Source organism: Macrosteles quadrilineatus, unplaced genomic scaffold, assembly GCF_028750875.1.
Source record: "Macrosteles quadrilineatus isolate MER2022 unplaced genomic scaffold, UCM_ALF_1.0 Scaffold_7__1_contigs__length_78375512, whole genome shotgun sequence".
Taxonomy (NCBI): domain Eukaryota; kingdom Metazoa; phylum Arthropoda; class Insecta; order Hemiptera; family Cicadellidae; genus Macrosteles; species Macrosteles quadrilineatus.
Window position 1 is genome coordinate 58209968 of NW_026542600.1, and position 27002 is coordinate 58236969.

General features: G+C 34.2%; 1 protein-coding gene and 1 long non-coding RNA gene across 2 annotated transcripts; one reads left to right on the forward strand and one right to left on the reverse strand.

Moving 5' to 3' along the window:
* Positions 1 to 87: 87 nt before the first annotated feature.
* On the forward strand, positions 88 to 21538 carry LOC128999029 (puromycin-sensitive aminopeptidase-like). The gene is made up of 5 exons (XM_054425385.1): positions 88 to 266; positions 14547 to 14639; positions 17977 to 18158; positions 20050 to 20205; positions 21421 to 21538. The coding sequence occupies exons 1-5, from the start codon at positions 99 to 101 to the stop codon at positions 21536 to 21538; spliced, it is 717 nt and encodes a 238-aa protein (XP_054281360.1). The 5' UTR covers positions 88 to 98.
* A 569-nt stretch (positions 21539 to 22107) lies between these two features.
* Positions 22108 to 22518, reverse strand: LOC128997834 (uncharacterized). The gene is made up of 2 exons (XR_008491155.1): positions 22376 to 22518; positions 22108 to 22218 (listed from the first exon to the last, which is right to left on the reverse strand). It is a non-coding gene; the product is annotated as an uncharacterized LOC128997834 (long non-coding RNA).
* Between the last annotated feature and the right edge of the window lie 4484 nt (positions 22519 to 27002).

Genomic DNA, 27002 nt, shown 5'->3' on the forward strand with positions numbered 1-27002 from the left:
CCCATCTCCCATCAGTATGTAACAAGGCCGTCTCCTGGGCTCCGCCCCCCTGGCTCGGTGTAGGAGGACAGTACCCGCGAGGTCCCCGTAGTGACGCGATGACTCCCAGGTGCTCTGCCCTCTGGGTGTGCACAACCCTCCTACTGGGCCTACCCCTAGGTCCTCTTGCGGACACCAGGATCCGTAGACTCCCCCGCGCCCTCTGGCCGACCCAGTACACCCTTGACATCGCCACCGATGCTCTAGGCAAGAACTTCTCTGGAAATGTGAGTTAATCGTCTTCTACCTCATGATGTTATGCTGCATAAAGCTACGTTAATTTTAATAGCAAACATAATTTTTTCTGTTATCTACGAACGGATAAATAATTATTTCTAATTATAGTTTTAAGGAGCAAATCATATGATTCTCAAATACATCACAGGGATTTGTGGCCAAAGGTTACACTGTAAAAATCAATAACAACATAGAAAGTATGACTAATACATTTTTGAAGTTATATGATTAAGTTTACATTAAGCATATGAGTAGCCTAAGCTCTAAGCTATGAAAAATTAGAACAATCGGTTAAGTGGTCTGTCTTAAAATAATATTCAAAATTAGCTGTTAGTGTTGAACTTATAAAACACCTGTATATTTTAAGGGTTTTAACTCATACAGTTTTCAAAGAAATCTTTGTGTTGTTACAGTACTACGTTATAAGTGTATAAATACAGCTCTAATTTGATTTTCTTTTCAACACAATCAGATGATGAATCTCAGAGACTTCCGAGTTCAAACTCAAAGTGGTCAAACTTTATACCTCGACATCAAACATCGAATCAACGTAAATATTATTGTGTTTCAGATGTGACTTAATTAGCTAAATTTCCAGTCATAAAAACTATAAAGCTCGTTCTTAAATAATGTACAAATATGAGCCTTTGCATCACAAGTTTACGTTTCCAGAAGTTTTATTATTTATACAATCAAATTGAATTGCAGTTTTAGTTCATGTTTATGTTTTAGTGCATATCTAAAATGTCATACCATACCATATGTGCATATCATACCATTTATCAATCTGTTTAAATATTATTGTTTTGTCAAATATTGACATTGTTTTATAATTTTAGCGAATGTAGCTATTACCGTAGGTGGCACGGTAAGACCTAGACCCGGGACCGATTTACTTTTTCATTTTGATGTCCCCAGAGGCCAAAAACACCATTCGTTCAAATTTTTATATATGTATATATATATATATATATATATATATATATAGACTTATATATATATATATATATATATATATATACGTCCGTGAACGCGATAACTTGAGTAATTTTTGTCCGATTTTGATGAAATTTGGTTTAAAGGTGTAAAGCGGGATAAACTTGAATGAGTTCGCGAACCAGCACGATCGGACCATGGGAACGGGGCTTTACGGGGGGTTTTATGGGGTAAAAATTGGTTTTTCTCACTTTTGACCCTCAAAACACAAAATTTCCCGATTTCTCTTTAGACCTTTTTAAAGAGCTTAAAAAAACAAATAATTTAGTATATAAAAGTATTTTTGTTCGATTATTAGTAAAGGAGAAAATTTAAAAAAATTTAAATTTAAAATTCCCATGTTATTCTTATGGAGAATATTGTCAAATGTTGTAGTTTGCTTGTTTATGGATATATTTTGATCAAACTTGGCAAATTTATTTATTTGGTACTAAGCTATCAATATTTTACTCAAAAACACACTTTATTAGTTTCCTTGTAGCAGCAAACCTAGGTACTCGTTAAACCTAATGTTATTAAAATATATTTAACTGAAAATCAATTCAGACAAATGGAAATTCGCTTAGTCGGCAGGTTTGCTGCGGCGGGGGTATTTTGTTTTACATTTAAGTTTTGACGACTGTCAAAACACTGAGTTCTGTGTTCATGGCAAATAAATATTCTTGATTCTCTTTACTTATAAGTTTATAAATAATTGGAACCATTTCGCTTGCCATACAGAATATTGAAAATATTACATATGTAGACGTGTAAATGGAAAAAAATCACGCATACTGCAAAATGTCATAAAATACATTACTAACGAAAAATGTCATATTCTTAAGAAATTGTCCTCTCATTTACAAAAGATCCGATTTTCAAAAGTTAAAGATGAAGATGTTGTTTCGATATAACTTTAAATCAAATCATGTAGGCCTATCCAAATAATTGTAAAATCATCCACTGGACATCGAATTAAATTAATAAATCGACTGAATTATCTGCATTTAACCGGTTGCAACAGAAACTATTATCAGGAACAGTTTACGATGAAGACATTTTTCAAGCGAAATAGTTCACTATTCTTAAAAGCGGAGAATGTTATTAGGTAAGAAACAGTAAATTGACAGTACATTACAGTAAAAGAAACAGTAAATGACTTAGTAAGCATTAGGAAATTGTGTTGATTAGGATATGAGGTAATATTCGTCTAGTATACATGAAAAATGGTTTTGTTGATTCAACTATAATTAGGCTACAGTTGAACTTTTCTTGTTTTACCCACCAGAAAATCGCTTCAGATTCAGGAGTTTGGATGATTAAGTTGATTGACGGCCAGATTTAATCTCTCCTTAAAAGCAGAAACACATCGTTTTATAACGTTTATACCATAGCTCAAAGCTTAGTCTACATACAGAATCAGCTGCTAACTAATAATTGTATCCGGGGTGGTTACATAACTATATCTGTTTAGAAAATTAAGTACGGAAATTGTAAGAATTTAATTCAATTTAGGGATGTTGATTGTTTGTTCGGCAACTCTGCCATGGGAATTCAAATATATAACTAAAGATAATTGTTTATGCAATAACATATTCTTATCCAAAACTAGAACTGCGACAGTTAGAATTGGTATAGTTTGCGTTAGCATAAAAATTTAACATAAACATAAATTCTTCGTTTTAATTTAATTTTTGGTGATTGTGAGTTTACATTAAAGTATCTAACAGATAATCGCGGACATTTTCCATAACGATTATTAAAGTCTTTACAACGTTTCGGAGTCCTGAAATCCAACCCCGTCCTCAGGTGTGAAAGTGTTTAAACATAACAAGACTATTACACAAACATAGCCGAAGCTGCAAAACACAATAAAACCGTAATAACGTGTTACCAAGAGCCGTAGAATAGTGAACCATGACTCATTATAAAGCTGACGTCTTTACGTTTTGTTTAAGAACCCTTTAACAGTAATCAGCTGTTGCATTGTTGTTAGCATTTTAATTTTCAAAACATAAAGCTGCAATATAGAGGCGCAGTTGAAAGCACAGTGCATTTGAATGGTTTATAGAGACGAAATCTGTGGTGTGATTTTTTGTACGGGGTTTTGTGAAATATCGTATTGCTCACCGATCTCAAACATAGATGAACTGAAATCAAAGATAAGGGAAGTTTAGAAAACTATCTAGTAAAATGGGCCACAATGTGTGGTCAGAGCTGGAACGACTTGACGTTCTTCGGGCAAATAAGAGAGACCATGAAGAGGTCATGCAATGGAACAAATGGTAGGAAAAATATGTATATAGAATTAAATTTGTATCTCTAATAATTATGTGTTTATGACAGTTACCTTTTGATCCATTCTTTTTGGGAGATGTGGTATATAAATATAATTTCTAAAAATGTAAAATTATTTATAATCATAATATGTTGTTTCCTTGAAAGAAACATTACAATATAAAACGTTTGTTTATTTATATTCTGTAGCTATTTTTAAATCAGTAAACTAACTCCCGGGTAATTAATTATTTATTCTTAAATTTATTTATCACATATTTAAAAATGTACTACTGAAAGAAAAAAAATATCTTTCAAACATGAAAATATATTAATATTTTCTATATATAAGTAAAATTATTGCATTTTTATTTTAGCTCCGTACTGTTCCTACATACTTCTTGCTGTTACAGTAGTGTTAGGAAACTCAACCAATGCTAATGGTAAGGATGTGCGACTAACACAGACTGTCAGTTGATCTACAAATTACCTTGTCGTCAGTCTACATGCCTCTATTTAAAATTAAATAGATAAATACGATAACCACTTAAAAAGAAAGTCATGTGGCCTGACAACAAAGTTATTTGTCGATCAACTGGTGGCTCATAAATAAACGGTCCATAAAGAAATCAGTCAAATGTGATAGAGCAATCTAACCTTAAATAACAAGTTCGGTCCTACTCTAACAACATAAATATTTTACCCATACAACATCTTAATCAAAGCTCTGACACTGTATTTTGTTCGAAGTGGAGATAGAGTTAACGTCATGACAAATATTACAAATACTTGCATAACAAGAAGCTTTAGCAATAACATACTGGAACCACCCAAAGTAAATGAGCAATTAGTCACTTTTTTCAATTCTTAGGCCCAAAATACTATAGCTATTTACCACTTTAATTTGGCTTTCTTTTAAGCAGTGCATAAATTATTTTGATAATATTTTGTTGAGGTAATTTTCTTTGTTCTCAAATATCAGGGGCTTAAAAATACCATCAGATGTACGTTTAGGTGAAATACCATGTTCTATAAATTCATTAAGTGCTAGACTATTAATTATAACTAGTTTACATGTTGCTCGAATTCGAGCAATTGCAAAGTATTACAGGAGTTATTTCAAAACGAATAACAGTCATATTTACAATGAGTTTAAAAGAGTCAACTCAAAGATTGCCGGTGTGTAACTCAGACCATGTTTATCTTCGTTATTGATAAACCTAAAGCATTCCGACCGGTTTTCTCCTTCTCAAAATGCCTCGCTGTACAGGCAACACATGTCATTGATAGAGGGCCAATTGAGAACGAAAAGTCGTTTTGGGGTAGTGTTAGGGCGCATTTGTAACCTAATAGTTGAGATTGTCCAGGGTCAGGTACTGACTGTGATGAGTTAAGCATATTACGCGCCACTGTTCGGTAGGTGCGGTCGTTATCACGATTGGGTATGCCTCTTGTCTATGTTTCGTTGTCGTCGCGTCGGAGACATTCAAAAGAAAAGACAACAAATAAACAAATTATAGCTACACAAAACAACGATAAATGCACAAATTTCAGTTACAATCATGCTAACTCGATCCGTCAAAGCGACACAAAACAACGATAAATACATAAATTTAAGATACAACCATACTAACACGATCCGTCTTGGGGGTTATGTTTACACAAACTCAAATAATAAATAAACGTACTCAGTGCGTTTCATTGAATTGAAAAATAAATAACAGCAATTAAATTATACAGCTGATCAAAATGTAAACAATTATATTCTCCACAAGGATAACATGGGAACTTTAAAAGCCACTGGGGCAGAGCCCAAGGGACTATTTCAAAAATGTAAGGCCAGTTTGCAAATCTACGCGACACGCTCTTTCCAATGAGACGTCAATGGATAAAATCGGTTAAGAAATGGCGAAGAAGTTCAACCGACAAAGTTTCATGTCGCGTATTAATTATATAGATGTCGTGTTAGTTAGTCATTATTAAAAAAAAATAAACTACTGGATAAAGGAGCCAGTTGTATTTCTCAACAATGTATTGTTGTGTTGAAGGTTTTTGTGAGAAATTTACTTCATTTATTTAAACTGAATAATTAACTTTCATTGAGGATATCAATCAATCAATCAATCAATCTTTATTCAATACATACAAACAAGTGTAAATGAATGTGTCATCAACCTAAAACTACTTCACATAATTTAACCTACTTCCCTACTTAGTCATACAGTTTTTTTGTTACAGTGTACAAAATTATCTAAACTATACAATTCACTATCAATTAAAAACCCCTTAAGTTAATTTTTGAATTTATTTACGCTACCTTCGTTTCTAATACTGCTGGGGAGGGAATGCATGAATTTAATTCCAATATAATTAGGACTTTCCTTAAATTTTTGTTTTTTTTTGTTTTTATAGTTATGAAGTTTAGTTTGTTTCTAGTGTTATAATTATGTACGTCTTTCTGTCTTTGAAGTTCTGATTAATGGGTTTTAACATACATTATCGTCTTATAAATATAGAGACTGTAAACAGTAAAGAACTCTAATTCTTTAAAATGATTTTTACAGGATTCGTTTATATCGAGATTAAGGATACACCTAATGGCTTCTTTTAGTAAATGTAAAATTTTGTTTAAATTGAATTTACTTGTTCCTCCATAAATTTCTATACCGTAAGAAATATGTGAGTGAATAGTAGCAAAGTAAACGTTTCTTAAGATTTCTCTGTTGCATAATGGATATAAGCGTCTAATAGCAAAAATACTTGAGCTGATTTTATTACATAAGTTGTCAACATGTGAGGTCCAATTAAGTGTGCCATTTAAGGTGAGGCCTAAAAATTAAGTTTCGTGAACAAAATTATTAAACAGTTCTTTTCTAGATTTTTTAGATTCAAACTTAATGAATGTTGTTTTATTTTCATTTAGTAAAATATTTTTTTTCATTCAATTAATCTTTAATTATTGAGAGTGAATCATGAGTTTTATTTTTAAGAAGCTCCATATTCTTACCATAAATCGACATACATATGTCGTCTGCATACAAGCACAGAGTATTATTTTCTACATGTTCCAATAAATGTTTTGGCATCCCTCCCAAGTAGCACAAGAACAAGAATGGGCCCAACACTGATCCTTGTGGTACTGAGTACTGAGTATTTTACTGTCCTAACCTCAGATTTAATATGGTACATTTTATTCCCACTTAAATGAACAATGTTACTGTTGGCGTCCCTCCAGATAAGATTCAATCCAGCTTAACTCTTTGCCACCAATTCCATACATTTTAAGTTTATTTAGTAACTTTAAATGGTGCACACTGTCAAATGCCTTGGACCATCAGACAAACCTTACTTTGGTAGTAAGTAAATTGTCAATAATTATGTCTTCTAATACAAATAACACACTACCGTGTTCTTTATGTACATTTAAAATATAGCAACAATTAAAAAGTCAATTAAGATCAAATGGAAAAACGTACTGTTTAACTATGAATGTTTTGGCAGCCAATATGTCAATTGAAATGCATTTTACTCAATGATTAATCCAATTAATAACATGTTTTATTGAATTCGGTTGTTTCATAGTTTAACGTTTAATTCAAATTTGATAAAATTGACATAATCTGTGAATTATTTTAACGAATTGTAATTTTTGTTTATGGGACTAAAGACCATAACGACTGCGACCTACTTCCAAAACAATATTTTCTAAACTGTTAACATTTCTTACAATATTTCTTCTGTTAATATTAGCGTTAGCTATATAAAGTCGTAAACCACTAATTTTGATTTTGCGATTCATCAAACAATTTATTTAGCATTGACGACCACGGATAACTCATAACTCGTAACCTAACTCATAAGGATATTCAATATCTTTCAACAACAGATAATTGGTAACTTCTGATGCATTGTTGTAATTATTGCATACCTAGCAAAAATAACCTCAAAATTCATAACGTAACAATATTTATACTGTTCATATCTGTTTGGTGGTTAACTATTTTTAATTTTTTTATTTTATAACTAGCAGTAACGAAAACTTCTTTGCATTGAACTTTGGTTAATTAACTACGGTTATAATTACATGTCGTTCCTTGTTTCTAACATACAAGAGCTGACGATAATTTCATAACGAATCAATACATGACGAAAGTAGAATAACAAGTTTGTTAACATTTGACTTGGGTAAGCGGAACGACTAAATTTGCGGGATATTTAGAGCAACGAACGGAAGAGCTGTCTGCTTTAGGGTCGTGAGAAACGGTTTGATATCAATCCGGTCTCGTAATAGAAGTCAAATAAATAACTGCTTTCTCTGAAACTTACTTGTATAACTGTCCATAATGTGGTGATAATTGACCAGTATTTGTTTTTAAATTAATTCGTGCTTGTTGAGTTGGATAGAAGATTAAATTGATGAGCTACCTATAATGTGATATATTTTATTATTTTAAATCCAAAAGAGCAATAGTTTTCTCATGATTTGAAAAATTCTAAAAATACCACCTCTTCGATTTGTGTTCTATCTATAATGAAAACATTACAATAATCGGTGTAATGCTATCCATTGATGTCAACAATATCGGATCGGTTGGAGGAACAGCACGTTATCTAGTTAGTAGGTCTAGTTTCAAATATTCCCAGCAAAGGCATCTAATTTAGATGGGACCTCTACAATTAAGTTTTAGCATGTAACGGTTTCAATATAAAGTCCAATAATTTGTTTGTTATTTTGTCTTGGCAAGGCATCGAACTTTCCTCTTTCGAACCTTTTCCAAGATCTCCAGATGGAAAACTATCTTTAGACTGTTCAATATATGGAAGTATCACATGATATTTTACTTTTTCAAATTTATTTTTATATCACATAAATCTTAAGCACTTCCGCAAGTTTCTAATTAGGACTTTTACGACAAAAAAAAATCAAAATGTCTTAGATAATTAAAGAGGTCTCTAAAGGCATTGGTTCAAAACCGCAATATTGCATTTCCCAATGAAGTTCCGTTTCGGTGATTCAAAATGGTCCACATCCCTAGTTAGAATACCTAAGAGTGGGCAGGTTTTCTGTAATAAACTAGGAATATCATATCCATCGCGGACCTGTCTTCGTTGGAAAGCTAGAAGCAATAAAAACTTTCAAATTTACATCTTCAAGTCACCATCTAGTTTAAAACAATCTATCGGGCTATTAAAAAATGTATTCTCTTATCAGTCCCTACTCTTATGGCTGGTTTAGAACAACGATATAAACAACTCAACCTACTCAATGTACAACTCAACAACTCGTTATAGTTCTTTACATCGTTGGTTTAGAATCCTTTATTGCTGTTAAGTCTGTTTGTATTTTATTATCTAGGGTGCTTCCCCAAATTAATTTGATTCAACGAAAAAGAAAAACCACTCATTTTGTTACCAGGACATCACCGTACTATCTGTACATAATTTAAGCTGATTAAGAATGCAGCATGAGTGTAATGAATGGAGTGTATGATCTGTGTAGTTTAATTACTGACTAAGATCTTAGTTATTTATTTATTAACATTTATTAAAAGCCAAATAATCAAAGACGGCTGCGTCCAGTTTCGAAACATCCAAAAGCTAATGACTTTTCCCAGGATATAATCGGCGACCGGAAGTTTTACACTCAATTGCTATAACTACTCGGCTTTTGGTTAAAACAAAGCTTACTAACCCAGCAAACATCAGTTTATGCTAAAATAGGTTAAAAAAAACCCTTAAGTATTTGGTTAAAACAAAGCTTACTAACCCAGCAAACATCAGTTATAATAAAAGAGGTTTTAAAGAAAACCCTTAGTATTTTTTTTTCATTTAATATTTAAAATAAATGGTATCAAAAAACCGACACATACTTTCTCCCATTAGCTTGTCAAAACCCCTTACAATGGGTCAGCGATGGGAGTAACTATGATAGGCCTATTAAAGGGTAAAATAAGCGTTTGAATCGTAATTTTTGCAAAAATTGGGGTTATATCTTTTTGTTAAGTGTTTAAAGGACCACAGCATACTAAATTGTAATCAAAATTGTCCGAGTTGTCTTTGTAAAAATCCGATTTCACGCTATTTTATGAGTTTTTATAAAAAAATCTGCATACAATTTTTTTTCCCAAAAAATATAAAAACCCCGCATTTTTTGTTTAAATCGGATCACAGGTGTAGCCCGCAGATGCACATCCACAATCTCATTGAAAACCAAGTGGGCCCAAATCGGATATTTCCTCACAAAACGCACGCTCAAAAAACGTTTGCGAAAACAATACTTTATCCATGTACCATGTATAGGGGGAAAATAAAAATATGTACTTTTTACACTGTTCAGGTGACGCAAATTACACAAGAGGATCAGAATTAATACGGAGTTAAGTACGTCCGCTGGTTAAAGAGTAGATAAGAAAGTGTCGTAGGCGTGTCCGAATAGAATTAAAGCGGCGAGTCTACATGTTATTATCATAAGCGCAACAATGGACGTAGTGATACTCAAGACATTGCATAATGTCTTAGATAGGTCAATCGGACGTGCATCTACGTATTAGTGACAATCTTGTACACGTGTTAGTATTAGCATATCGTAATTACTAATTAAACACGTTTTGGTTTTCGTTATGTAGTCGTGGGCAATGAATATGGATCGGTATGGATATTTTCTGCTGGTTTGTCATCTCTTGCACTTTACATTCATTTCAACCAAAATACTTTTACTTTGTTGGTTTACTCATAAGTTAACACTGATTTGCACAAATGTGAATAAAATCGATCCTGATTAATGATGTGGGGTTTCACGGCAGTTATATAACGGAGAAATTGCGATGGTTTGAGGGCTATTTCTTGGTGTCCAGACGGCGTAAATGTCCGTCGTTTCGGAGATATTTCAGTCCTCCATCATCAGGCCAACGTAGCCACAGGTTAGGGTATCACACGAGACAACGTCGTGTACGGAACAGTACGGAATGCCGGTGGCGTAAGTGGTGTGACTATACTTTATAAGTCCCTGATGACGGAGTATTGTGTAACGTTTCCGAAACGTCGGAATTATACATCACCTGGACATAAGATAACTGGGTAGCTGAGTGTAGTATGTTGTGCTCACTTGCTGATCAGAAGGTTGCCGGTTCAATCCTGTTTAGGTCAAAACCGTTTTAATGGGTAAAACTGGTTGATTGTCCTTTATCCTTGGCTTATAATAAATTATCCTAGCTGAAAACCAGCTGATCTTGGTCAGTAAGAAAACTGTTATAGGCCTACCATTCATTCAACTTAGGTTAGGTTAGGTTGTCTATATCTTCACCTTAAAATACCCACCCTGGTTTGCCGTAAACATCTAATCCAATCTTATCTTCACGGCAACACCAGGTTTCTTCGTACTAAGCACATAGTTCAATTTTTTCCGCTCATTTCGGACTGCTAGTTTGAAACGCAGTGGGTATATAATTTAAAAGCAATTTTAGCCTTTTAGTCTTAAAACATGCTACAAACATATGAGTCATACAGGCTTGTGCGTGAAACGTGCCAAGCAACTAAGCAAACGGTTAGCGGAGAAATTACAAAAATAAGATAAAATGTATGGTCTGATTTTTTTAAAGTCACGTTTTGATTTGTAAAATGAAAATTTAAAATCATTCGATTGGATGCTTTACTTTGAGTTGTTAAACAAATTGAATATTATGGTAGCCAAATAGACAATACAAATGTTTAGATAAAGCTGGTGAGCAATATTTCGTAATACACTGTAGTACTGTATTTACTTTACTTGTCTGGAAAATTGGTGTTTACCGGACGAGTAACGTACGCTATTTTTTGCCATTACTACTCTGAAGTAGTAACCCAACAATGTAAACATTTTCAAAATCCGTTGTATGGTCATACCGACCTAAGGACGTAACAATAACTAGGTACTCATACTCATGACTTCTGTGAGAGGTTATATGCGTTCTTTTGTAACCGCTCACTGCAATTGGTTTGACCGCTTATTAAAAAACTTGGTTTGTGATTTTATGTTTAGAATTTAGTTTGGCGTGAAAAAAAATTGAAATAATTACTGTAAAATGGTGTGAACATGATTTGAAAGATTAGGTTCACCTTTTAATTTTAAAGAGTAAGTTCGAGGTTTTTAGAACAAAAATATTTTTGACATTTCTGTGCGAAACAGAAGACCATTTAATTTGATAGTTTTGTTAATTTTATAACAAATTATTATTTACATTTACAAAATACCTAAGATGTTTGATGTATGTGTTACTAATAAATAGACTAATTATAATCAGCTGGTGTCCGGAAAAATTCAATAACGTACAGTTGTACGTAGTGAAATTACATTTAAAGGTACGTTTTGCCTGAAGCGACAGGTGCGACGGTCGCGCAGCGACCGTCGCCGAGCGGCAGTCGCGGGGTGGTGGACTGTTTTGCTTGAAGCGACAACTTCTTGTTCTTCCTGCCGCCACGGACACGTGCTGTCACTTGTCAGTGAACCTAACCGCAAAATTCCACACCTCTACACTACACGGTATGAGTGTACGTAAGAGAATAGTAAAATATCTCCTCTGTGAGGAGTTAGATGATGAAGCATTGGTGGACCAATTAACGTTGCCCAGAAAACGCAAACACGCTATGTTTAAAGCCAGATGTGACGAGGGATATTTCGAAAGCCTTACGAAAACCCACTTACGCAGTGACAATAAGAAGTTTGTGGAGTTTTTTAGGCTAGATATAGCCCAATTTGATTTTGTACTAAGCTTGATTGAAAGTGACATATCAACGTCGTCCAACAATTTCAATTTATACCCTATAACGCCGGAAGAGAAGCTTTGCATAACCTTAAGGTAATTGCCTAAGTTTAGTCCTAAACCAATTAAGGTAATTAATTACCTCTTAACTTAAGTACGTACTTACATTTTTGTATTATGTTGTTTAGGATTAGTTTGAAATGGTAAAAATTTATTATGTATTGTGTAATTTACAACATACAAAATGCCTAAAAAATTCCAAAACTATAAAACTATAATTAGTTAAGTTAAAATAACAACTACTGGTAATTAATGAAATATCTACTTTTGTTTTAACTTCCTTCCTAAAAACTTGATTGGTCGTACGAATCAGGGAACTTGAAATAAACAAAATAAAACCTTTTGTAAGCTATTTAATTGTATCTAATGAATAATTATATAACACAGTTGATTTAATATGATAATAAATATTTCAGTTAGATAAGGCATTAATCACAAACAATAGGAATGGGAAAATATTAAAATAAATAAAAACGTGTTTAACAAAGTTAATTTGGAATCTCGAATTTTCTTACGTTTGTACATAGCTATTTACAATCACACCGCCTTCGTTTTGCAACTCTTCTGTTGACGAATAAACATCTAAAGAGGTTGATCTAGGCTTTTAAACCAATTTTATCAATAACAATTTGTACGGAGCAACACTTTTTAAATCACTGAAACGAAAATGTAATTAGTCTACAAAGTCTTTAAAGTCTACAATCTAAATAATTTACTACTATAATAAAATAACTTGTAATATTATAACATAATAGAAACTAACCTGGTCTCCCGACTTCACCAGCTATTGCCAGCCAGATGTTGTCCTTTGCTCTTTGGTCCTTATAGGAGATATTTTTTAAATCGTAAAGCGCGGGATGTTTTGCCACTTCTTCTAACAAACGGTCGTCTTCCTCACCACTAAAATTTAACTTTATCCCAGACGTTGTCCGGGTAGCCGACGACGCCATATAGCAAAAATAAAAGCTCGTCAAACTTGTCAAAATGTAAAATCAATCACAACTATATTAAAACACTCAGAAAAACAAACAGAAAACACTATAAAAACAATCTGAAATGTAACTGTCGCTAAGCGACTGTCGCTCCTGACTGGTCCAGGAGCAGTACCCAGCGACTGCAGCTCGCGGCTCTAGCGACAGTAGCTCTAAGCAAAACAGGACTATGCAAAACCCCTTTGATCAGTGTCCCGCGACTGCCGCTCAGCGACGGTCGCTGCGCGACCGTCGCACCTGTCGCTTCAGGCAAAACGTACCTTAATTTAGCAGGTTGCAAATGGATGTTTCCAGACCAAATCCATCAATGAATAGTCCATAACATATAGAAGTGTGGCGGAAAATTTTGTTGTTATTCTAGTAAGCACATAATCAATCAGCTGATTCTATTGTTAAATGTCGCAATTTTATAGCTTAACTTAATTAACTTTACAACTATACACAAACTCCAATTGTTTCCAGATTCTTGGAGTGTGCGATTGACCTCCATCACACAACACATTTAGTTTGTACAATAAATAATATTTTCATCACTCTGTACAGACAGTTGCTATTTTAGATAACTGACTCAAAGAAAGTAATTGTATCCCAAGCTTTAATTTAGAGAATGGGAAAAACGATCAGATGATTTTTCGTTGCTCTAAATTTACTTTCTCTTGCTCTCGACCAGTTCTCCATTTGCCCACTACTCACGCTAGTGTTTGTTAACCATTTTCCCTATTATTAAAATCAGCTGTTTTTACTGTTTAACAATACAGATTTGAACAGAAATAAGCATAAGCTAATTTTGATGTAGTGCGTGTTTACTACATGAACATAACTAACTGTGAATTTGAACATCTAATTTTAAGTTGTTATTTAGGTTTTATAACCTTTTTGCTTTTATTTTTGTGCTAAAAATCATGCCATTTAGGATATTTAATACTTTGATTTTATTGAGGTATGTTATTCTGTATGTGAGTATACTGCGTCGTGATTTTCCGGTTGTTACTTCAATTATTCTCGTCTTAGGTTTTGATTCGTACGTGAAAAATTGCTGCTCCTGTGTTCGACTGTGCCTCACGTATGTAACTTGAGCGCGTACAGGAAAAATACCACTTTCGGTACTAGTAATGAAATTTACTATTAGTCTTTAGTCTAAGTTGAAAGTTGTAATATGTCATGTTTCCCACAGCTTCAATGTTATAATCTGTCTAAGAGTACAAATTATCTTTGTTCTTTATTTCAGGTGACAATAGAGATAAATGTAAAGGAAGATACTGACAACATAACGCTGAACAGCCGTGGGTTGGATTTGGACAGAGTTCTACTTTCCGATCAGGTATTGTGAATTTAATCGAGCTTAGTTCAAACTATCAAAGCATAGTTTATATTTAAAAATTATATTTCCATTTAGTTATTGTATAATTCATTCGAAAAAAAATTTTGAATGTAAAATATGCATGACACTACATATATTTGTAGCAAATTCAGCCATAATTTTTCTATCGATCCTTTGCCTGTTTGTAGCGGTTTAGTTATTTTCTAGTTATAATTGTTTATGTAAGAATCCATAAGCTATCTAATTTTGTGTTTCAATAATGAGTTTAGCAATGTTTAACTGGCTACAATAGAGCTAGTAGAAGTTAGCAAGCAGCCTTTCCCCTTAGGAAGAATAATTTTATACATTAATAATAATTGAGGTATCAATAATTGTATATGCACGGACAAAACATAAGTAGTTCATTACTCTATGGACAAACATACATAAACAAATTATTTAAATAAAGTTAATTATGTCATGTCATATAAAATATCAATGCATTTACACCTCAAATCCAGGGTATTTTGTATGTTGAAACCATGGTTCTTGAATAGCCAAAAACGCGTATTTAATATTTTCACGAAACTTATAATGGAGAATGAAAAACACTTTGAAATAGAGTAAACAACCGGGTTTGAAAATTGATTGAAGAACTTTGATCCAATTTAAGCTTTGGCTAACTCAAATAAACAATTTAATAGCACTATACGTTTACAAAGTCTGAAACACCACTACCGATGGAAAGTAAAACAAATTCCATTGTATTCGAGCTAATTTGAATGCCTTACTTATTGAGATATTAGTTTTTCAAGACTTTGATCTGTTCAAACTCACATTATTATTATTTATATAATTTCTTATCATAAAATCACCACAGGAATTAGTATAAGTGTAAAAAATATATTTCAATGTCCAGTGTTATCCATGTTAGCGTGTGTCTAGTGTGACGGGAGAGGAGAAAGGTTTGAGGAAGACAGACAGACAGACAGACGGACACCTTTCTCTGAGGTCGTGAAAGGTCTTGGTCATGTGACATGGTTAAACGGTCACGAGATGTATTTACATATCCAGAAGTAACGGTGGAAACTGGTTAGCGCGTTTACAACGGCGGGCATGCATTGAACAATAATGTAGTGATGTACAAAGATGGGTAGCTCTATCGTGACACCCTGTGTACAACCACAACTAAAGAATGCCCTGTACTATATATATGACAGTGTGGATTTGACACATTTACAAAAGGCCAAAACATGTATTTTAATTTAGCTGTTTCTGGTACTATTTGCCGAAACTGAAAAAAGTGTTTTATTGTTGTGAAAAGCGTGTTTAAAAATGCAATAGGTTCAAATATTTTTTTTGGACTAAAAATGAAAAAAAATTGAAAATTTTTTCACATCTAGGTATTCTAACAATTTGGAAATCGTTTCAAACAATTTAAAGTAATATATTGGAGTAGTAACTCTTTTACTAAATGATAATAATGAATCAAAAAGATTTGATCAATAACCAATAACGTTGGAGCGTGCATTGGACATCCAAATGTTTGGAAGGCAACGTCCAAAGAAAAAAAATTGAGATCTCCACCACCATGTTTAAAATTCAATATATCATTTCAAATTGTCTGATGGGATTTTTATTAAAATATTTCCTTCAGTTTGTCAGATTTATTCCCTATTTAAAAAACATTAGAATTCATGAGTTCCTAGGTTTACCTACAGGGAAGGAACAAGAGTATTTCTTTTACAAAATATTAAGTGTATAGTCTAAAATAAATAAATTTACCAAATTTTATCAAAAATATATTCATAAACATGCAAATCACAACAGTGTTACTCCCCCCCCCCTCACTAAGAATAACATGGAATTTTAAATAAACTGTTTTTTATTTACCTTGTAACCTTCAATTTTACAGCAACGCTTTGATATCTACAAACTAATTTGTTTATAGCTCTACATGATGATTTTAATGAAAATCGGGCACTTTTATGTTTTAAGGGTAAATATTTTAAAACAAAAATTTTTGAACAATTTCAAACTTTCTTCTTTTAGGTGTCCATTCCCAAAAATTGACCTTGCGGGAGCTCATTCAAGTGAATCCAGCCCTAAACGTTCATACCAAAATGAAAAAGAAAATCGGTCTTACCGTTGACTGTAAATTGAATTTACAGTCAACTGTCTTATGGTGCCACCTACAGTAATAGCTTCTTGCCTATAGGGAAGTTTGCTAAAATAAGACATGCCAAGAGATATGTTCTATTTTATTTACATGTTAGTGAAACGAATGAAAGCCTGACATGTTCAATAATCTGGATTCTTTAGAACTATTACCTTACACTTTTGGTTGATCAGCGTTTATATCTGAGCAATCCAAGGTGTAGTCTCTCCTCCCAGCAGACACCACCTTAGACTGAGGATTTGCATTTTATCTCTGTCCCATCTGGTGTGTAAAGTACAAATCATGAATAGCTCACTTGTCTGTTCCAATTGGGTTGGGGAAGTTAGAGAGTTCTTTGGGACAACCTCAAAAGACAGTATTAAAATTTTGAGTTTTTGGGTATTTTTCACAATTTTCTGGATTTTTAAACATGTACAGTGATTAAATGTAATACCTAATAGTTGCTTATGAAAACTTTGATATATAAATCTTTAGTTTGGCTTTCCCTTGTGGTAGTAATTCCCAGGCAATGTAGGCTGATGAAATTGTAGAGCTTTATAATTTCTGTTGCATTGTTACTGGGTGGAAATCATTTATAAAATTGACCACCTGGATTTTAATAGCTAAGTTTTCCTTGCTGAAATGTATTGTCTGAGTTGATCATGTACTATAGACCCAATGCTTTTCTGTAATGATTTTATTTCCCAGTTTCAAGAACTATGTAATGGTAGTATGCAAATAGATTACCTAGTTAGCTTGAGTTGTTTTTGTAAGTTATCTATGAAACTATGCACATTGCAGTATTGTATTCATTACATGCAAAGACAAAATACGGTGATCACTGCAAGACTTCTGAGGATGCCACACTTCTTGGAAACATTTAAACGTGCTTTAGTATAATTTAAACTGAGATCCAGCTTATTTAATCATATCAATGGTTCAATAGTTAAATCATACCAGGCTTATCCCAAGGATCTAATCAGTGTAAGCTTAGTAAATGTTTTGAATTTATATTATGTATACTTTGTGGATAGCTGATCAGAATTTGCTTTTAAATATTATAAGACTTACCGTCTTGAAGCAATCCAGTATTGCACTTAGTGTACAGCTGTTTCAGCAAGCCATCTTTAGCACTTCTTCATAGAGGTTATATTTTGTGGATTTTTAAAGCTTTATCTGTTATTTTCATTGTTTTGGCAGAGCTCGGGGAAGCAGCTGAATATATCCGGAGGTAATTCTAGTGGAGGACTTTTGACCTTCTTCCTGGACTCCAAGGTCAAACAAGGGGATGTCCTGCGACTATCTTTGTCCTTTCATGGACTCCTCAACACAGGACGCCAGCGAGGCTACTACCGAATACGTACCGGCTCAAACGACCACCAGTGAGAACAGTATTTGTTACAGCTTCTTAATGTAAAATCTTGGAGGGGATCAGGAATATCTTAGAGGTTCTTTGAGTTTCAATTATTATTAAGGATTTAAACCTTAAAAAACATTTATAGCTCTAAAGCACCAGGTGCTGAATACGATACAGTGTGATGGTGTACAAATGTGAGTGTTAAATTTTTAGAACTTGAGGTGCCAAAAAATAGCACAACATAACTGGTTATATGTCTTTTAAAATTTGTCAAAACTTAAATGGTCTTGGAACACAATTTGTCACTACTGTATTCACTTCGGCCCGCCTCAAATCGAGCCTGACAAATAGATAACTTATTTATATTAAAATAAACTTTAAATATTTCTGACCTGGCTGGCTTTTATTTTTGAAATCAACTAGAAATTAGATTATGTTTATAGATTTTTTTTTTCAATATACCTCAATCATAACTCCTCATACACCCTGGTCATGAAAATCATGAAATGATACTGCTTATCTGAGAGAGGTAGCTTAACCACAGTAATGTACAGTACAGAAGAAACATTCAATGGTATCTAGCACTGGTCGCTTCTCGTAATCTCTTCGCTCTCATGTACTATCATTGACTATATATAGTTAATGGTACTATACAACACTCACGGAAGACCCTTTGCCCTGTGCAATAGGAACTTCCCTGTGTTCACATTACTTAGTTGACCAGTTGGTGTGAACAGAGTTGAGCAGTAGCATGAGCATCAATTTCAAAATTCTTTTCCCAACTGATGTGAGCTAGGCTATGACCAGTAGAACTGACTTCCGTGAAACGGCTATAACCTATAAGCCACACACCCTATTGGTAATTAGCCAATGAGAAGGTCTAATGAAAAAGAAGGAGGGGTGACGATTCTTGGAGTTGTTGGACCTGGGAAGAAAACCAAAAGGAGATTACCGTGGGCTGCAAGGAAGTTCTGAGTGTGTGTGTCTTTGGGTGGGTGTGCTTCAAGGGACCTTTGTCAGTACGGTGTGTAAAATGATATCTTAATTTATAAAGATGTAAAAAAAGTCATAAAATTTGTGATTTCAACCTTAAATTTTCAACTTTTTCTTGTAACTTAACATTGTAATTTTTTCATAATTATTTTTGCTTATTTTCTCAAAGTTTTTATTTTGTGTTGCCATGTAACTTATCTTATTTTCTAAATTTTGTATTTGTTTTATTACACATTTTGTAACACCTGTAGCAGTATTATATCTCTTACACCTCTCTAGAACAGCTAAGCGAGAGTAACTTTATTTCAAGAGAGGCATGGGATTCGCAACCTATATTAGTTAGCTCTTCTGCATTGGATGGAAGACTAACATAACCAACTTCAACTACAACCATCTATGCGAGAATAAATCAATAATAACCTTTTACAAGCCTGATGTGCTGTAACATTGGAGCCAAGTTTAGAACTATAGCAGGGTCAGGCAATGAGAGCACCCCAATTTGACCAATGCTGTTAATTAAGTCCGGGCATTATCCAAGAGCTGTAATGTGTTGTCTCTCCAGCCAGGAGAGATCAGGCTTAATCAATGTTCAGGTCTGATCTGCAGCTCATGGGTCTGTCTGTGGCTGACCTTGGTGGGAGAGACCCACCCAAAATAGACATTGGGCTAAAATGCAAGTTGCTCCGATGTGTGAATCCTTGTGGGTTTCAACAGAAATCAGGCATTTTACAACATTTTGCTTAACCTTAATCCAATTGTGTCCACTGCAAACTATTTTCAAAATAATATAGGGATTATGTTTTGGACGAGATATTACAATAATAGGCATAATCAAATTGCAGGATAATCAATGGAGTTTAACGGTTTAAAGCACAATTCTACTACCCACCTTATGTTTATATTTAATTATTTTATGTCCACAGATGGATGTCGGGGACTGTTTTTGAGTATAATCATGCAAGAGAAGCGTTTCCTTGTTTTGATGAGCCGGAGTTCAAAGCCAAGTTCCGCATCAGTTTGACTCGTCATCGCAACTTTACCTCCCTGTCTAACATGCCGCTGCTGCATTCTGAGTTTCAGTGAGTTCTAGTTATCAAGTATTGCTATAAAATATATGTTTTGTAGCCGAAATATGAACAAAATTTATTTTTAGAATGAGTCAGATTGGTTGGTGGCGCTCAATGAAAAACACATCTTACAGTAAGCTATATGAGGTTAGTTTTGTTCAGGGCTCTAGGCAGGATTTTAAATTTTAGAATAAAAGGGGATAGCAGCTAGCTTACCTCAGAAGAAATGCAGGTAGACAATTAATAGAACAAACAGAAGAGACATAAAACACACAAGATTTCGTCTCCAGGAGGGACTTTGTCAAGTGTAGTGAAATAAGTTCACAAAATGCTTCAAATTATTTTTTTAACTATTTCAAACTCTTCAGACCATTTTGTGAACTGTCTTTCTCTTGCACTTTGTCTAAAGTAAGCTAGCTGCTATCCCCAATTATTCTACAATTCAAAACCCCTACAGTTTATGATGCCAACAGTTTGTTAGATGGTAACTGACATTTTTACTTGTAATTGTCAAAAAAACTCAATGCACCTACTCTGACTAAAATGTTCTATTATTACAAGATACTCTCTGAGTATTGTTCTTTCAGTTTCTTTTGCAAAGAGGGTAGATGTGTATTATAGGGTGTTTTTTTAACACAACCCAAACTGCAAGTACCATTTGACAATGCTGTTTAACGACAAAACAAACTCACATTTTTGTATCTCTGTACTCTTTATTTGATTGCCAATCATCTGATATGTATTGTTGTATAGTTATCTATGAGTTTCTAGTGTTATTGGGAATTTATTTTGAATAAGTCTCAGCTTGGTGCTTTTACAAGCTCTGTTTGAGCATGCAAAAAACATATTACATCTTATTTGCAATAAACTATCAATAACACTAAACCTCATGGATAACTAAAACGATGCAAATTTACTGATTGGCAATGAAGTTAGCGCCCTGCATATAAAATATCCTATTAACTTTTTACTTCCGCAAAACACATCACAAATACGTCCAGAGAACGTGATCCTAGTAGTAATATTTCCACTAGCTTATATTACAGTTGTATCAAAGTGTAATTCTAATTTAAAACATGTGAGAAAGGTAACAAACAAAATCAGACTAATCCCCCAACAGCACAATGGGTTTGCTGGGAACTTGTTCCTTGTCCATTGGCCCAAGTCCCCAAGCCTGGTTTAGACTCAGGGACCAAAGTCTGTAGGCTTGGTTTTGACTTGTTTTAGAGACCGAAGTTGGCAGTTGTTCAACTTGTTATGGGTTTGGCTCCCCAAGCCCAACCCAAGTCCCAACCCCAAACCTACAGGAACTCATGGGCACAAACCCACTCTAAGCTTGGAATGATGGATACAAAACGGGTCTGGTGGATTAAGCAGGCTCATTATGGACTTGTTCGGGACTTGGAGACCTAAGCCCAATATTAGTAGGCTCATATTGGACTTGGCTTAGACTCATATTGGAATTGGTTTTAGCACATTTTAGACTTGGGCAAACAAGCTCACACTGATAAATTAAACAGGCTCATTATGAACTTGGAGACCCAAGCCCGCTTTTAGTAGGCTCATATTGGACTTGGCCTAGACTCATATTGGAATTGGTTTTAGCACATTTTAGACTTGGGCTAACAAGCTCACACCTATAGGTACTCACTCAGAACTTGGTACGAAGTTTTATATACTTCAATTACTGTCATGATCAGAGATAATAATAATTATTATTATAATAGGCTATAGTAACAGTAATATAATTTATACCTATTTAACATATAAGCTGTTTCACACCATTCATTTGCTAGCCCACATTTTTTCTTATAATTATTTTTTTACCAAGAAAGATTTATGATAACATGAAGCCTATTTTATGAGTGATCTTGAAAAAATATTGGTTATATATGAGGTTTAGAAAGCAAGACATTCACATTTCAAGACAATTTATTAATATAATAAATACAATGCCCACTATCTTCCACTTCACCTTCAACTTCTTTTCTGAACCCATCAACTCCACCGCCTGCTTCAGAAGATCTATAAAAAATACAATTGCATTACAATTATTTGTATTATTAAAATTTATCATTTAAATCATTTTTCATTATTTTTATTTGTTATTATAATTATTTGATTATTTGGAATTTGTTGGTGTTGCAAACACAGGGTGTTAACTTAACGTTACCTTAGGTACCTTTGTTTTTAAAATTGTTATCAAACTTTTATTTCTTACTATTTTACTTTTATACGTAAACTAATGGTTTGGCCTGTTTTTATCTGTAGACTAGGTTAAGGCATTGACTATAATGGTTAAGGTTAAACACAAATTTTGGCACTGTTCTGTTGAGTTCAGCAGTAGACTATTAGAATATAGTATAGTGAGTGACGTTGTCGATTCAGTGAAGCGCTGAGTATGTCAAAGCCAAAGGTTAAAGCACAAAAGGTTTAGGCTATAAACAAAACTCTACGGGTTCTTGATGCAATTAAATTAATTGTTTGCTTAACTTAGCTTACTTATATCATCATAGACTAACCAACACAAGTATATTTTTTATCAATGGAGTTTAAATCTTACCTTTACAGGAATCCCTTAATTCTTCATTGCTTTGTCTTGGTATCAAAACCATAAAAAAAACTCACAACTAGTAACGAAACGAGTAACTCACAACACCAGAACTAGATAAGTGAGAACTGACAACTGAGAGTGAGGAAGTCTAAATCCAACAAAAATGGTGGTTCAGCACAAAGAAACAGGTTTTAGGAGCGTTCTGGGTAGAGGTGGAGGGAAAATTCTTTTGTCATATGACACTGCTCACTTTAGACTCACATGAACAAGCTTGTCGTGGGTCTGGTTAGGTGTTTAAATTGTGGACTTGGCCAACCAGGTTATATATGTAAATAAAACAAGTTTAGTTTTGGCGCATTCACACAAGTTCACTTAACCAAAGCTGTTTTAAATTTGTAGTGGGTTCCAAACTCCAAGTTTGTCGTACCAATTCAGAAATATGTAAAAACCAAGTTTGGTCCAAGCTCACGTGCTGTCTGGGTCAGAATATACTTCCCAAAGCCCATCCCATGAGCTCTAAAGGCTTCGGAGTAAAATATCAAAACAGGGCTTTGTCTCCATATTTTCTTGTTATAGTAGCTATATTTTTGTGAAATAATTCTACCTAATTTGGCATATTGGTTTATATTATGCATGATGGAAAATCAGATATACATGTTTAAGTAGTAGTGGAAATAGAATACTACAACACAGGTAAATAAATAATTTGATATATTCAAATGTATTCACGTAAAAGTATAATTGAAATCAAATATTTTTGAGGAGATTGGTAACATTAAAACATACCAGAACACACATAGCAATGCATTACCCAACTCCAATGACGCAAGATAAGGTATTGTGTAGAACTTTCTCCAGTTATCCTAATGTTCATCGTGACCATTATTGTGATTTGATGCCTATTTAAATAGTTTATAGCAAGTCCAAAACCATAAAGCTGAGCATTCAACCCTGACTGAACACTTACGGATTTTGTGAGCCTCATATTGCTTTTAAACAGCATGCTCTTCAGACATAATCATAAATATTAACAGATTGAACACTAAACCAAACTATAGCATCTAATCTTCAACAGCTTTCACAGTGTTTGTAATGTAAAACCATTTATGACTTATAAAAATATTTTATATTTAGTTGTAATCTGTTTATTGCATTCCCAGGTCTAAGTACTGATTTCATATAAAGAGTTGTAATTTTAACTGTAACATTATAGACAGGTAATTATCTAAAAAAATTCAAAAATTATTTAAATTTTTATGGTTAGTTGGATCTATTTCCTACAGATAAAGAAATTTTTATTACGATTTTGAAAATAGTTTGAGTACCTATTCAAATAAGCAAACCATGACATTCAATTTTGCTTATATTCATTCTGCGTGATCTGAAAGCAATGTTGGTGATGATTGCTCTGACAACATTCTTAGATTTAATGAGTTTAATTTTACAAAACCGAGATATAGTTTTTAGTGGAGAAGATTACCTATAAAAAAAGTTCTCCTCACCTAAAAGACAGGATATAACACCCTTTTCTTAAATGTTTCCTATAAAAGGTGGTCATACGTTATCAGGCATGGGCTTCTATCCAGAAGGTCACTGTATTATCACTTAGCTAAAAGCATTGTGGGTGATTGCTGGTGGGATCCGATTCAGGACCTTCATAACATCAGAAGCCCTGTGTTCCAAACACTAGACCAGTGCTGGATTTACCACTAGGCCAACTAGGCCGTGGCCTAGAGCCCCAAGCAAAAGGGGGCCGCAATGGATTGACGATAAACTTTTTTTCAGAATTTTTTAAAATTATCAATTTGCTGCGATTGTGGGTGACAATGATGATGTGCCGTGATATTCAAGATTTTGCCACGGTCGCGGGTGACGCTGATGATGTAGCCGTGATTGCAACACACGGGAGATATTCACGATTTTGCCTTGTTTGCGGGTATCGATGATAATGTCACCCTGATTATGACCAACGGGAGATATTTACAATTTTGCCGTTGTCACGTGTGTCAATGATGATGTCCCCATGATTGGAGCCCATAGGAGATATTCTCGATTTTGCCGCAGTCGGCGTGACACTGACAATGTAGCCATGATTGCAGCACAAGGAATATATTCACGATTTTGCCGTGGTCGCAGGTGTCGCTGATGATGTAGCCATGATTGTGGCCCACGGGAGATAATCACGATTTTGCCTTGGTGGCGGGTGACGATGATGATGTCCCCATGATTGTGGCTTCCGGGAGATGTTTCCAATTTTGCCGTTGTGTTACGTGTGTCGATGATGATGTCCCCATGATTGCAGCCCACCGGAGATGTTAACGGTGACGCTGATGATATCGCCGTGATTGCGGCTCACGGGAGGTGTTCACGGTTTTGCCGCGGTCGTGGGTGTCAATGATGATGTCTCCGTGATTGCAGCCCACGGGGATGTTCACAATTTATTTTCTGCAATCGCCAGAATTTCCCCCATAGGGGTAGGGACCGCTCGAGTAATTTGGCCTAGGGCCGCAGGTACCCTAAATCCGGCACTGCACTAGACCAACCACATTCCTCAAACACATTTAAAAATAGTCAGATTATATTGTCTATCAATCTTAATAAGTTGGCTTTCGCGCTTGGTGTCATAATAGTCCATCGTGGGTCTTGGCGGCGTATAATAGTCCATGGTGGGTCTTGGCGGCAACCGCGTCAATTGTAGTTTCTGCCAGATGTTTTGCCCTCAATGAGGATATCTTTTTAAAGTAAGGGTGCGATACCTAAAATCAACGTACATTTGACGACGCGGTCAACAACGAAAAACCACAAAGGAATCTTCTTCCTATTGATGTGATCCATTTTTAATGCAAAGTGAGAGTAAACAGCTTATATCGATTTACAATAATCCAGCTGTTTTCAATACAAACTATATAATTTAAAAACTTAAAACTTCTTAAAATTTTCCTGTAATCTACAGTTAATGTGTTTCAGAGATGAAGCAGGAGAGTGGGTCAAAGACCATTTTGAAAACTCACCAATCATGTCCAGTTATCTTGTGGCCTTCCATCTACACATCTTGGATCATAGAGACATTGCCACAGGTAGGAAACCATTCGTCACTTTCGGTGATATTACTATTTTGAATCTCAAATTTTGAGACTTCTTAACAGAGTAATTCTTATACAATCACAGGTTGATAAATATCACTTACTTTCTTTCACATTACACAATTCCTTAAAGTATAAGTATATAATTCAAGCCCTAAAAGATCACAGGACTGTCTTTAAAGTAGACACGTTCCACTTTATAAGATCCGCATTTCCTTTAACGTGCTTAATTAGTTAAAAGTTGGTAGAATGTGTTTGGTTTTTTTTTATCGAATTAAAAATTATTTTAAAAACAAATTCTGTAAAAATCTTTCATCTTTCTCTGTGTCATGGGTATCCGTTTTTAGTTTAGGGTTCAGGTTTTATTTAATATAATATATAATCATCTATATCAATTACAAATAATAAAGGATCCACTATTGATCTTGTGGCTCACCTAAACATCTGAGCTTAAAGCAACTTATCTTTAGCTTGGTTTTTCACTAGTGTAATTTCTCCTTAGCAACTTGTTCCAGCAAAAAGTTGCTGAAGACAATACAGTAGTGCTGAAAGAAGTCACAGTGTGCAATTTGAGAATCAAGCTACAATTTGTACAATTTTAAATTTCAATTAAGTATTTTGTAAGATTTGAGAAAACATAACGCACTATTGTGTTAGTTTGTATTTACAAATCTTGTGTTAACAAACTTTTTGATTTATATTATTTAGATGGGCGACGACTAAGTGTATGGGCTCCCCGGAAGCAGTTGAGGTGGGCAAATGTCACCTTGTCCATAGCACCAAAGGCTTTGGATTTCTTCACCAATTATACAAATATCAAGGACCCGATGCCTAAGATTGATTTAGTCTCTGTGCCAAGGTTCCAGGGTGCTCTTGAAAATTGGGGAGTGACTTCATTTATGTAAGATATATATTTATCATTACAGGATAGTTATATTTATTTATGGTTATAGCTGGGTGGCTGAGTGGATATACAGTAGTGCTCGCCTGGTAATCGTATCATAACTAACACAAGAAGACTTCTCATCCCATTATAAATTCTGAAATCTTTCTTTATGTTTGGTTCATCTTGATGACGTTGAGTGATAGTGTTGACAAATGTGTTTCCTTATTTTAGGATTAATTTTAATTTTATCATACTTTTACTAACTTACTTTTCTATGAAATGGCAA

What these genes read in the sequence shown, in the direction of transcription:
- LOC128999029 (XM_054425385.1), top strand. Translation starts at nt 99, where the DNA reads ATGACTCCCAGGTGCTCTGCCCTCTGGGTGTGCACAACCCTCCTACTG. An exon ending in ACCGGCTCAAACGACCACCA is followed by an intron (nt 18,159 to 20,049) that starts GTGAGAACAGTA and finishes TTATGTCCACAG; the next exon opens with ATGGATGTCGGGGACTGTTT. An exon ending in CTGCTGCATTCTGAGTTTCA is followed by an intron (nt 20,206 to 21,420) that starts GTGAGTTCTAGT and finishes GACTTGTTTTAG; the next exon opens with AGACCGAAGTTGGCAGTTGT.